General features: G+C 42.4%; 1 protein-coding gene across 7 annotated transcripts in view; it reads left to right on the plus strand.

Annotated features, from left to right (window-relative positions):
* SMARCA2 (SWI/SNF related BAF chromatin remodeling complex subunit ATPase 2) overlaps positions 1-12,719 on the plus strand; it is a 158,373-nt gene that overhangs the window by 21,551 nt on the left and 124,103 nt on the right. For all 7 annotated transcript variants that reach the window (XM_053924100.2, XM_071221521.1, XM_071221523.1 and 4 more), the window contains exons 4-5: positions 2,970-3,356; positions 8,487-8,742. In XM_053924100.2, the coding sequence (XP_053780075.1) occupies positions 2,970-3,356; positions 8,487-8,742 (643 nt within the window). The remainder of the gene's footprint in view (positions 1-2,969; positions 3,357-8,486; positions 8,743-12,719) is intronic.

Here is a 12,719-nt window from a genome sequence, read left to right on the forward strand (position 1 = left end):
CTCCAGCCCCTGAGGTCAATCTCTGCTCAGAGTTGGCCCACTTCCGTGTTCTGTGGACTGTACTATCAATTAATAAATCTGCTCTCTCTCTTTCTGCTGTAAACTCTCTGTGTGTTCAGTTCAGTCTTTGTCCATAATCACCAAAAACCCGGTTACTGTGCCCGTCTGCAACAGCATAATAGAATGACTCAGTTAACATCCCCTGTAAATCCTAGGAAATGATTTTTCCCACCTTCAGTTTCTTCTTACTAAATTTGAGGTGGAATTCTGTTTATTGATTAATTCTGGAAAATGATTTTTATTCCACTCTCAGTTTATCTTTTTTAGCAAATTTGAAGTAAAATTAATTATTGTGCATAATGTAACTGTCTCACCTTCATACTTTTTGCCTTGCCCACAGTTCATAGTTTACGAGAGATTTGATAAACAGTGTTATGCAGTGGAGTTTGGAATGGATTGGCTAACGTTTTGGTTCATTGTGTTAGGCATCCTATGATTGGTCATGGGTAAGCTATAACTGATAACCTTAGGAATTAGGAGAGACCAGAAAGCAGGAGACATGTGACCCATTTTAACACCTAGTTATATCCGGTCTGCTATGAAAATGTCATTAGCTTTGGTAGGAAGTGTTTCTCCCTGTGATAGGTGCAGGGTTGGCCAAAAAGGCATCAGGAAGGTGGTTTTGTAATGAGCAAACTGCCGTTTTGCATCAGCTTTGCAATTAAAGAGTCAATGTAAGCCTCATTAAAAAGGAAGGATGTTAATGACAGGAGGAAGTGAAGTGTGTTATTGATACTCTCTAAGTGTTTATTGTTATAAATAACAATATACTGGGATTAAATTTCTGCTAGTCTTGCAGGCTGATTTCAGGGCATTTTCTGGGCTAACTTACAGGGCCAACTAGAACCCTAATCACTATGTGGTTTTCGTGCCCTGTTTTGGAGCAGGGATTTGGGGAATGAGAGTTCTTCTGTTTCTCTTCAGGACCGGGTTTCTCTGAAAGGGGTTCTACTTGTCACCAGTCTGGTCACACAAAACTCACTCTTGTTTTAGGGGATCAAGCTAAATTTGTTTCCCTTTCTGAATGGCAAGTTGAGATAAAAGTAACGATATCCTGTACTTTCTGCAGTCTTGTGAATGAATGGTGACAGTGAGTCCCTAGTCTGTGGCGGTCACATAGTCTCAGATCCCTGTGATTGCACATCCGTGCACACAGCCATTTCAGCTCAAACTTGACCCAGGTTCAAACACACAGCACATGGCTAGCAAACGCCCGTGTGATGACCTTCGTGGTAATTATGACACGAGTACATTTATTAAAGGGCAAAGACCTTTAATCTAATATTTTACATTGTGACTTCATTAATTAGCACTTAGTTTGAATTAAAGCCAACCTTTCAGACTGCAGTCGGCCACTCGGGTCCGTCATTCATCTCGGATCTCCCTCCAGCAACGCTCAGCCATACCTTTGTCCTGGAATTCTCTGGCTGAGCTATACAGTTCAACTCCTGCAATAAGTTCCTTGCGATTTTTGTTCATTTTGACTTTTCTTCCTCATGAAAAGCATTCTTAAATTTCCCATTTAGGACTCTTAAAACCCATACTGTTTGCTCTCATCTTTATGCATTGTAATCTTCTAGAGGATTTTAGAAACTTTTAAGTCTTTAATTTAAAAGCAAAATTAATATTAATATTTATATAAAACCAACAGATATAAGACTATGGAAAGAGAATACACATTGGAGTCAAACAAACCTTAGTTTGGTTCACAGAGCTGCTGAGCCTGATAGGGTGCCCTTGGGTGACTCGCCCACTCTCTGAGCCCCAGTTTCCTCTTTTAAAAAAATAAGGTGAATATACATATGTGTCTTCTGAGATGTTGTGAGGATTAAAGAAATAATATATGCCCCATCCCTATCCCTCTAATTCTCCTTTTCTTGCCATTTCTGTGCCCCCACCAGCCTGACGTCTCGCCTACGGTGTCCGCTGTGCCCACATGGAACAGTCCCTGGGGACCAGTTACCCCAGACTCATAACCAGTGACATAAGCACTGACAGATGATCCTTAGATAATAAACACTCCAGCTCCTTACCCCTTCCCTGGGATAATTCCAAGACAAGTTATTTACTTTGTATCTCAGAGCTTCTGCGTGAGATTAATCTTCAGGCACCCATGGCAGCAGCTGGTTCAACAGCACACCCCTTCTTGGCTGCCTGCCGTTCCTTGTATCACCTCTCCATCCCCTGCCAGTGTCCTTGCACCTAACACGTAAATCACCTGCACGCTGTCTTTCCATCAGGCTCTGTTTCCGGGGAGAACTCAAGTGAGAGAATGTGTACAGTGCTTTGCATTGTGCCTACAGCAGTGGAGAACTTCCATCATAGCAAATTATTCAAAACGTGCATAATAATAAACCAAGTGGTGTTTGTGATTGCCGTAAGAGACCCTCCATTTCTCACTGTGATACAGTGGACACTTTTAGGGTTTTTTCTCTAGGTTGGAGCTCCTTTTAATATATACTACTACCCCCTTGCCTTTCCTTTGGTGGACAGCAGTCACTAACCAATTCGCTGCTAGGACATGTGTGGCTGGTGATCACTTGAAACGTCACCAGTCCCAGTGAGCTGTGCTGTAACTTAGTATGGAGAAAAATGTGAGATAACCTCTTTAATAATCATCATATTCTGAAATGATAATATTTTGGGTATGTTGATGTAAATGAAATATACAGTTAACATTCGTTTTGTCTGTTTCTTTTATTTTTTAATGTAACTATGAGAAAATTTTAAATTATATATATTTGATACGTGAAAATTTTAAATTACATGTACTTGCTATATAAATTTTAAGCGTTATATAATTGTGTAGTGGCTAACGTAGGCGTGCTTTAATTTTCTATCAGACAGTGCTTGCTGTCTGATAGACAGCAAGTTACCAAACCTGCGATCTCACCTGTGTTTTCTCCTAGGTTACATGTCGCCGCACCCATCTCCCTTGGGAGCCGCAGAGCATATCTCCAGTCCTCTGTCGTCGGGAGGCGGCCCAACCCCACCCCAGATGGCGCCGACCCAGCCAGGGGCCCTCATTCCTGGCGACCCACAGGCGATGAACCAGCCCAACAGAGGTCCCTCGCCTTTTAGTCCTGTCCAGCTGCATCAGCTGCGAGCTCAGATTTTAGCTTACAAAATGCTGGCCCGTGGCCAGCACCTCCCTGAAACACTGCAGCTTGCAGTCCAGGGGAAGAGGACGTTGCCTGGCATGCAGCAGCCGCAGCAGCCACCCCCGCAGCAGGCACCCCCCCAGCCACAGCCTCAGCAGCAGCAGCAGGCCCTTGTTAACTTCAACAGACCATCTGGTAGGTTCATATGCAACCAAACGAATAATGTGATGGTCCAACTTGGATGAGAAGGACTGCTAATGGCACAGAAGCACTGGGATGGTATGAGCCCAGGGCTGCCTTAGCCTTTTGTTGTACCTAGCCGGCTGGCTCCCTTGTCTTGCTTTACTTAGTTGGCCAGGATTTTTGGTCTTTTTTGCTGCTAGAGTCCTGGAGCAGTGCTTGTTAACCTTTGGAGACTCTGTTGTAAGCTGTAGACCTAGGAAGAAAAACACTATCCCCATGGTTTTACATCATCTTTCAAGAGGTTCCAGGTTTGCAGGAAGCCCATGCACACACCCCAGGTCAAGCACCCTGTACCCAGTGTGTACCATCGCCAAAACACACCCCTTCAATCCACTCTCCTTGAGCCGTTTTATGTCCATTAATTTATTTATTTCTACCCCTTTTTGTTGTGAAAAGCATGTGGGGAGGCTTCCAAGGAACATACCTGCAATGAAATCATTGTCTAGTGGGAAAATCAGAAACAAAGGGAAACAGAAGTCGAGGTTGGCCTGTGGGCTCCTCAGGAGTTCTCATGGTTACTGCAGCGAGCGTCCAAGGTGACCGGACTTCCCTCCCAGTCAGGAAAGGAGCCAGGGTCAGGCCCCTCATTCTCACCATTCGGAAGGAAGTTGCTCACCGGGTCGCAGAGGACATAGGCCCATTTCTAGCATGAGCGTGTAAAGTAGATTTTCCAGGTGGAGTTGTTTTTTTTTTTTTAATTATTGTTATTATTATAAGAGGCACTCATGACAGAGGCATCAGTGACATTTGTTCAGCATAAATAGAGTAACAGAATCCACATGGCCTACTTCCTACACACCCTGGCATCAAATCCGACGCTCTGACCTTATGTCGTGGGCACAGATGAGATAGTCCTTGAGTGCCCTTCTGGTGGGCTGGCTCCGTCCCACTGGTAGAATTCAGAGGCACAGGGGGTGTAGGCTGACCTTCCATGAATGTTGCTCTCTCTGGGAAAGTTAAAGGGTGGAGTTCCAGTTGCCGGATATTTGCACATAACAGATACTTGACATACTGAAAAAACACCACCCTGTGTGTGTGTTTTCAGGATCATTTCCAGAAAAGAGGGCTTCATTTTTTTTAATCCAGCTTAATGCCTATATGTTCCCTCAACCAGGCCCCTGTCATTTGGGGTATTCATTTTATTACTGTCCGCTCATGTCTTTAGTATTTCCAGGAGTCCACTTGTCTGGAGGTAGCTGCGATCTCATTTTTCTTTTGTCCCGTCTTCTGTTCGTGTGTGAAGAGACTCTCTGCGGCTGCGGTGGTCTGCCTCAAACCTGCCCCAAAGTCATAAATCACCAAAGTTGACATCATCACAGCAGCCACCAGAGAACTGCAGTTTGACTGGAGGAGCTGCACACCGAACAAATAGCTCTTCAGGCCTGTTAAGGGCGCCATTCAAATCAAACCTATCATTTTTCTTTTCATTTTGATTCATTTTTCCTTTTAGAGAGCTAAATTAAAAGAGGAACTGAAAAAGGTTTGGGTTTTGAGGGGAGGCAGAAAGGGCATAGTGGTAAAAAGTAAAAGTTTTATTGCTCGGCTTCTTCAGGGCTTGTCCTCTCCCACTTAGCCCACTTTTTTTTAGTTATCTAAAGTTTCTTGGTCTGTTCAATTTAAGTACACTTTATTACATTTCTTTTTCAAATCGATGGATACCACTTAAATCCTTATTGAATGCACAGAGTTGTTATTTGCATAAATATCTTTACGAGCCGGAATGCAAACTGGAGACTGAATGCCCAGAAATTCTGTACATATGAGACTTAGGTGCTGTAACGAGTTTGTTTCCCTCTTTCTCAAAGTCAGGCAGGAAGTGTACCCAGTAAAAAGGCCCTTCCCCTCTTTAACTGCACTAGGGCGTTTCTCAAGAGAGTCGGGGCACACCTCTCTGCCTCTGGGAACAGACTGAAGGGAAGGCAGATGCATTTCGTACCTCTAACAATTAAACCTGAATTGTTTACATTCAAGAGAAGAGTAGGAGATCAGCTAAAGAATGCACTTGCCTTCCCTCTGCGGATACCAGGGAGAGGTCTTACCATTTAGCAGACCACACGGGCCTGTTGTGGGGATGATCTCAGTCAATAGCAAATGCAGTCAGGCAGCTCAGCTCTCTCTCTACGCTGCCTGGGGGACAGGCATAAGACCTAATGAACAGGTAGTGACATTCTGAGCATTCTGTACATGTCCAACTGTGGCAAGCTGCATTCCGTCCCCAGCCTCTGTAAATAGAAGTTTCTTATATAATCTGTTGGACATAGTACAAAATAGACCCATGCAGTAAATGAACTTGTGCTTAATGAGGAAAGGAGTTCGCTTGCCTGGGACTCTGCTAGCAGACTCCCAGGAAGCACATGGCAAGCTGACTTATCTGAGTATTTGTGATGAGCTATATTAAACTGCAGAAACATTCTGAAGTTTGCTGTAGAAAAGAGTACTTCCCAAGTTGCCAGCTAATTCAAACCACACTGAATTTCCTAAAAACCTTTAAGTCAGGCTTCTCCGTCTTTGTGTCCTCAGTGGTTGAGCACATAGCCACATTGCCTCTTCGAACCCTCACTACCACCCTCCGAGGTGGGTGCTGTTGTTATCCTTACTCTACAGATGAGGAAGCTGAGGGGTTGAGTAGCTCGCTTGGGCTCACACAACCAGCAGGTGATACAGCTAGGGCCAAACTTACTGTTCTTTTGGAACAGGGTGCTTTACAAGGACCTGTTTCATAGCAAGTTGTAGTACTTTTTAAATTGGAGATTCGGATATGTAAGTTTGGGGCTCTCTGTTTCTCAATTTCAAGGATCAATCAACCAGATAAGAACAACTCTATATTTATCAATCAAAGAAGGCCAGCCGAGTATGTATCAGCTTTAGTTCAGAGTCACAGGCTAAAATGATTAGATTTGGAACCAGGGATGTCAGACATGATCTGGATGCCTTTTATTATTATTATTATTATTTTTTTGATAAAATGTGGTTTTTAAAAATAGTGACCTGACTGTACTTCAAGGAGTCATCACAGGCTTCTGCATAGGTATTTGCAGGCCATAATGCTAAAGAAAAAAATGCCCAGAATAACTGAAACTTGTAACACTGTTGCATTGTTACAGCCTTTGTTGATGAATTACTTAAACTTTAAAAAGAGAAAACAACTTTCAGAACTGAACTTAAGGTAATTATTATATTATCTTTTCAGTAAGACACAAATTTTCTTTTTTATTAAAGGTGACAGTTTTATTTTTATTATTTAGTATGCTATACCAAGTCTTCAAATATATTTAATTTTTCTAGTTTCTTGAGCTTATTAAGGAGATTCATAGAATCACAGGGAGTTAAAGTAAGTGTTAGAAATCTGTCTCCTCTCTTTTGGCTGCAGCACACCCAAAGCACTACAAATGAGAAATCTACACTGTTTTTAAAGACCTTTAGGGGAAAAAATATTCTAAAATGTCATTCTAATGCTTAACAATCCTGGGATTTAATGTTTAGAAATTGATTTTGTATGGATGGATGAAAGAAGCCCTAAGTATAAAATCTGATGAAAAGCTATGCATTATGTAAAAGAACTCTTATCCAGAAAAAAAGAGAAAGTACTTAGCTGAAAAGAATCTCCTTACTATGATAGTACACTAACAATGTCTAAAATAAAAAATAAAAATAAGTGTATTTTTCCCTCAAGAATTTTTCATCAACCCCAGAACCAGGGCTATAGATTACCTCAAGAAATCTTATCTAGCTCTATATCTTTTGGGAAGTTTTACCTAATTTCAAAAGAAGGGAGAAAAGAGAACAACAATAACACCACACACATACTCCCCCCCCACACACACACACTCACTGTAGTTTCCTACGCAATCTGATCTAATTCTTCACATTCTCCTTTCAGAATGTTTGCTGATAGCTGCCTGTGCACTGCCATTTCAGCCCACTTCTAATTAGTGTTTGCTGAACACTGAATACATATGTTCGATTTTTCATAATGTATGTCTTTGTATGGTTAATTATTAAGTCGTTCTGAAGCATATAGATTATTATTTAGTTGCCATTTAATTATTTTAATTTTTCTTGGAAAAGATATAGAAAATAGTTGAAAGACTGCCTAAAAGAGGTTTTGACATTTGCTTACTGAGGTTTTCTTTTTTTAATTTCCTAAGTTATCTGGTGGCATCACTAATTTTATGTATAATTTTGAATTAAGTAAAAATTCACTTAGGAGGAGAAATGGGTTACTTCCTGTCTTAGGTCCATACTACCAGTCAACTCAAACTCCTTATGTTTAATGTGGACAGTTGCTTTAAATTAACTTATTAAGTGCATTTTGATAAGGCTGATGAATGTATGTCCCTTTATTCTGATAACATGAGGAAAATGCTCTCTTTAATCTTAATATTTGCTAGTTTTCATTGGGTGGAATGAGCAGATTTTTTCCCCTACACTGAATGTTTTTAGAAATAATTCCCAATATGTAGTAAAAAATTGAAGTTAATGAGATGTACCATTTTAGTATGAAATATACTTTATAGGTGATCAAGGAAAAGCGTGTGCCCCTCTGAGTTCACATCGGAGTGCTGGCAACTCCTGGCTGCCTTCGTGAAGCCTGGTTCTGGTGCAGGGCTCTTCCAGGGGGTCCCTGGGGTCCCCCCAGAGGGGCTTGCCTGCAGTTTGCAAAATGTGGTCCTAGGACCACACCCAGATTGCATCGGACTGTTAGGTTGTTCCCTTACTTTTTTGGACTCTGAATGCACCTGTAATTCTTTTTAAAAATCCACTGTAGATGTACATTAAAATGTGGCGGTCCACTCCCTAATCAATTTATTACTTAGAGTCATTTTGGGGCCATTTTCAGCAGTGTTTATTGGTAAATGCCATTTTCCTATGGAGATAGATGCCAGATCTTTTTATTTCTCTTCCATCCTTACACTCTTTTGTCTCTACCCCTTCCTCATTTTTCATTTTTCTTCCCTCCTTTGTTTTCTCTTGAGATATTTACTTGTCCCCATCACTGGGCCCCAGGGGACAGTGGGCAGGCTTGGTGTGGCCCTAGGTTGATGACCCGCCTGTGCTGCTTATGTTGCTCTTGTCCTGCAGGCCCCGGGCCGGAGCTGACTGGCCCGAGCACCCCGCAGAAGCTGCCTGTGCCCGCGCCCAGCGGCCGGCCCTCGCCCGCACCCCCCGCAGCCGCGCAGCCACCCACGGCCGCCGTGCCTGGGCCCTCTGTGCCGCAGCCCGCCCCCGGGCAGCCCTCACCCATCCTGCAGCTGCAGCAGAAGCAGAGCCGGATCAGCCCGATTCAGAAACCACAAGGCCTGGACCCCGTGGAGATTCTGCAGGAGCGGGAGTATAGGTAATGCGCCCTGCCCCTGGACAGGTGAAATTGCTGTGTTCTCTCAAGGACCACCGAGCCTGAGGGGTGGGTGCAGTGTCTCCTAGTGTTGTGGTCGTTTCTATGGGATGAGGGAAAGGCCCACGGGAAATTGCAGAGGCCAAAACTCATGCTACGAGAATGATTGCAGTACAGAGTCACAGAGAAGTTTGTTTCCCCATTGGGATTGGGGAGGTGGCGGCGGGGGTGCGTGGGGAGGAGAGTTCTCGGATAGCTCTAGGTTAGCAGGACTGTGATTTTCACTCATTTGATCGGACAACTTTTATCAACTCCTGTGACACGCCAGACACTGTGTTAGGCACAAGCCAGCCTGGAGCTCCCTCGGGTCCTAGAAAGTGGCCATCTCTCATGTAGATGATACAGTGCCTGATCTAGTTTGTCATTTATCCTTGAATGTGGCTGTGAGTTGGCCAGACGCTGAGTGTGTTGTGTTGGCCTGGCCTGCAGGTTAGTGACACATCTAATGATACTGACACGTACTTTGTAGGTTGATACATTTTTTGTTTAAATTCATGCATTTCTTTGGTCTATGCCTTGGTCCAACTTTAGGAGTAAGCCCTCTGTAAGTGTCTTCATATGGGCTCCTTATTTCAACTCTTCCTCCCAAAACTTGATTGTCACCTGAATGGCACATTCATCTAAATCAGGGGTTGGCAAACCTTTTCTGTAAAGTGCCAGGTAGTAAATATTTTACACTTTGCAAGGCCATATGGTCTCTTTCACAACTACCCAGCTCTGCCCTTTGAGTGAGAAAGCAGTCAGACAATAATGGGCTGGCTGTGTTCCGGTGAAATTTTATTTACAAAAACAGGCCGTGGGCAGGATCTGGCCCACAGGGTGTAGTTAGCAGAAACCTGATGTAAATAGTTAATGTGAACCAAAAAGGGAGCCCAATAAGTGTCAAGTCAAGATTAAGACAAAGCTGAGATCTTGGTTTCTGGAATTAGACGGAAAGCATGCTCTGTCACTTACTAGCCACGTTACCTTGGTCAAGTTATGTCTCTTTTTGGTGACTCAGTTTCGTCATTTGTTAAAAGAGGGTATTAGAGTGTTTCTTGTGGGGGGAGATAAAATGACACAAAGACTTTTATTACATACTAGCAATTACTATTATTCCCAAAATATGATTTAACCTAAAAGAATATTAGAGTTAAAAAGTTATAGATTGTGTTAGTAAATTCTGTTAGTCTAGTGTGTAGACTCCTTTATGAAGAGTATAACTGGTCTCACTGTTACTGCTGACCCTTACTTACGAGCTTTTATGGTGCTATTTCCAGCATTTCATGTATCCCTGCACAACTAGATACTCCTCATCAGTTGATATTTCAGTGTTGATAGGCAGGTTTTATTGGGTGAATAATTGCTACGTATTATAAAGTTAAACATTAGCAAATATTTCTTGAGCAGAAAAACTGTTTATATGCAGTCCTTTTTTTATGTTGCTATGAAAATTGTATGTTTTTAAAAGACAGTAAATGGGATAGAGAGTGTTGTTTAGTTACTCTCAAATTCGGACTTCCCACGGTGAACATTTATTTTTCATACCCCGAAGGTACAAAGCTACCAGTACCTCTGTTGAGTCCTGTGAATTACTCTCATCACATCATAGATGTTCTCTGCACCTAGAATAGTCTGCATTCCACCCTTCGTTCAGCCTGTGTGGTGTTTGTGTGTGTGTGTGTATTTTATTGACTCTTACATTTTCTTTATCATTTCCACCAGAATTTTAACTGCAGGCCTTTCTTGCACTGAGTTCACTGTAGCACCTTTTCTGGAACTGATCTTAGTGGATGGTCTCCCAACGTATACAGAATTAAGTAGTACTATTTGGCCTATTCCATCCAGTGTGTGAAAAGCTTTGTCCTTTACTCCTGTAGGGAAGGAAAAAAAGTGTTAGTATCTTTTAAACTATAAGCATTGTAGAATGTGGTGGAATGTCTATTTTTCATACCATTATGTTTACTTGATAAATGTCTCCTTTCGTAAAGCTGCGTGGCTTTTGAAATGACTGATCTGGCAACCGTGGGTCCAATCTGCTAGTGGGATTTTTGGGCTGAATTTTCCCGTGGCCATCTTGAGAAGAAGCACAGGTTTGCCCTGGCTGAGTGGCAGGGGGATCTTTTATCTTCTTTGTAGAGCACTAGCTGGCCTCTGTCTATATGGAGATAAACGGTGCACCTGCCGAGATTAGTTAAATTTATCCCTTAAAAAAGGGTTAGATTAAGTCCCTTAGGCACTTGTAAAGACGCCGAAGAAACTTTTCCGCTCTCCTCTCTTGGAGAGAACGGCTTACTTAGCCTTTAGCATTGATAACTGGAAGCGTCCAGGTATATCTTTACCTTCCGATCAAGGATTTGAGCAAGGTCTTAAAAAACCTTGCTCTTTTACAATTTTATGAACTTAGTGTGAGCAAAATCATCTGTCAGAAATTCTTTAACAGGTGTTCATTTCCTTGACCATTATAATAATCACTAACGTCATTTACCTTGTCAATGAAAATTGAGAGGAGATTGTCAGAACATTAATTTTTTTTACTTTTTTTTATCCTCACCCAAGGATATGCTTATTGATTTTAGAGCGAGGGTAAGGGAGGAAAGAGAGAGGGAGAGAAACATCAATGGGTTGCCTCTCATCCGAGCCCCTACCGGTGACTAAACCTGCCTCGCGGGCATGTTCCCCCACTGTGAATGGAACCTGTGACCCCTCGGTCCATGAGACGATGCTCCAACCAACTGAGCCACGCTGGCCAGGGCAGAATCTTACATTTTTTAGTGTTAAGTCCCTTGGCTGCTTTTCCTCGTTCATCATAAAACCAGGATTATGACAAATTGGCCTTCTTTATTTAATGATAGCATTTATATGTTTATGTATATGAATGTTTTGTTGCAGATCTGTATAGTCTCCAGTTAAATACCCTGGTTTCCCATTTAAATCGGATCCTTTCTCTTACAATGGAGCTTTATTGCTTTTCTTTGTAATAAGTGTTGGAGAGATACTCCCAGTGCTTTTTGTGTGGCTGTGTCTTGCCTTTCTGGCACCCTTTCTTCGCCCCATCCGTATTCCTAACTTCAGTTCTTCCGTCAGAGTTAGATGTTTTGGGCAGAAGTGCTCCAGGCATTGTCACATTAGCGTGTCAACCAGTTCCAAGAGTGCTCATGTTTGCATGGGAGACTATCTCACATTCGAAGGAAGAGCCCTGTTTAGTATGAACTCAGAATGAGTTTGAAGACAGTAGTGCGTCCTCCTTGCTTCAGGAAGCAAAGATAGTCTGTGGGATTTTTTTGGTGTGTGTGTGTTTTGTCCTGCCTCGGTATTCATTCCTTCTCAGAAATTACCAAGGGCCACTTTATCAGCAGAGTTACAAAAAGTCGCTCTCCCTCTTTCTTTTTTTTTAAAGTGTCACTCAGCTCCTTGAAGGAACAAAATGTACCAGTGTCATTTTCTGTTCAAATAACTCTCCTACAGGAATCATAAACTTCTCCTCTGGACCTGAACAAATGTCTGTTGCCTTTAATGGAACTCTTTTTCTTGCCAGAACAGTCACCCCTCTTGATTTACTGCTCAATCTGTATGAAAAACTTGAGTGACCTAATTCTGCTTCAATTTTCTGAGCCCGTGAGGACACTAAATGAGTCTCCTGCAGTCATGCAGTATTGCATCTGTTGTCGTTTCGTGAGGTTGAGAATCCCGAATCTCTTTATCGGACTACCTGCTGAACCCCACTGATAGGAGGATGAAATTGTCTGGAGAGAAGCATTATTTAAAATGAAGATTTCTATTAACAACCACCACCACAAAAAGATAAAATTTTCTGTGTTAAAGAAGCCCTGCCTGTACCTTTGCCCCCACCCCCACTCCCCATGTGCTGGACTGAATGCATGTAATTTTACTATGGAAACTACCCTTTCTCATCTCCTATAGTTTGCACGTCTGTACTT

Source organism: Desmodus rotundus, chromosome 1 (assembly GCF_022682495.2).
Source record: "Desmodus rotundus isolate HL8 chromosome 1, HLdesRot8A.1, whole genome shotgun sequence".
Lineage (NCBI taxonomy): Eukaryota > Metazoa > Chordata > Mammalia > Chiroptera > Phyllostomidae > Desmodus > Desmodus rotundus.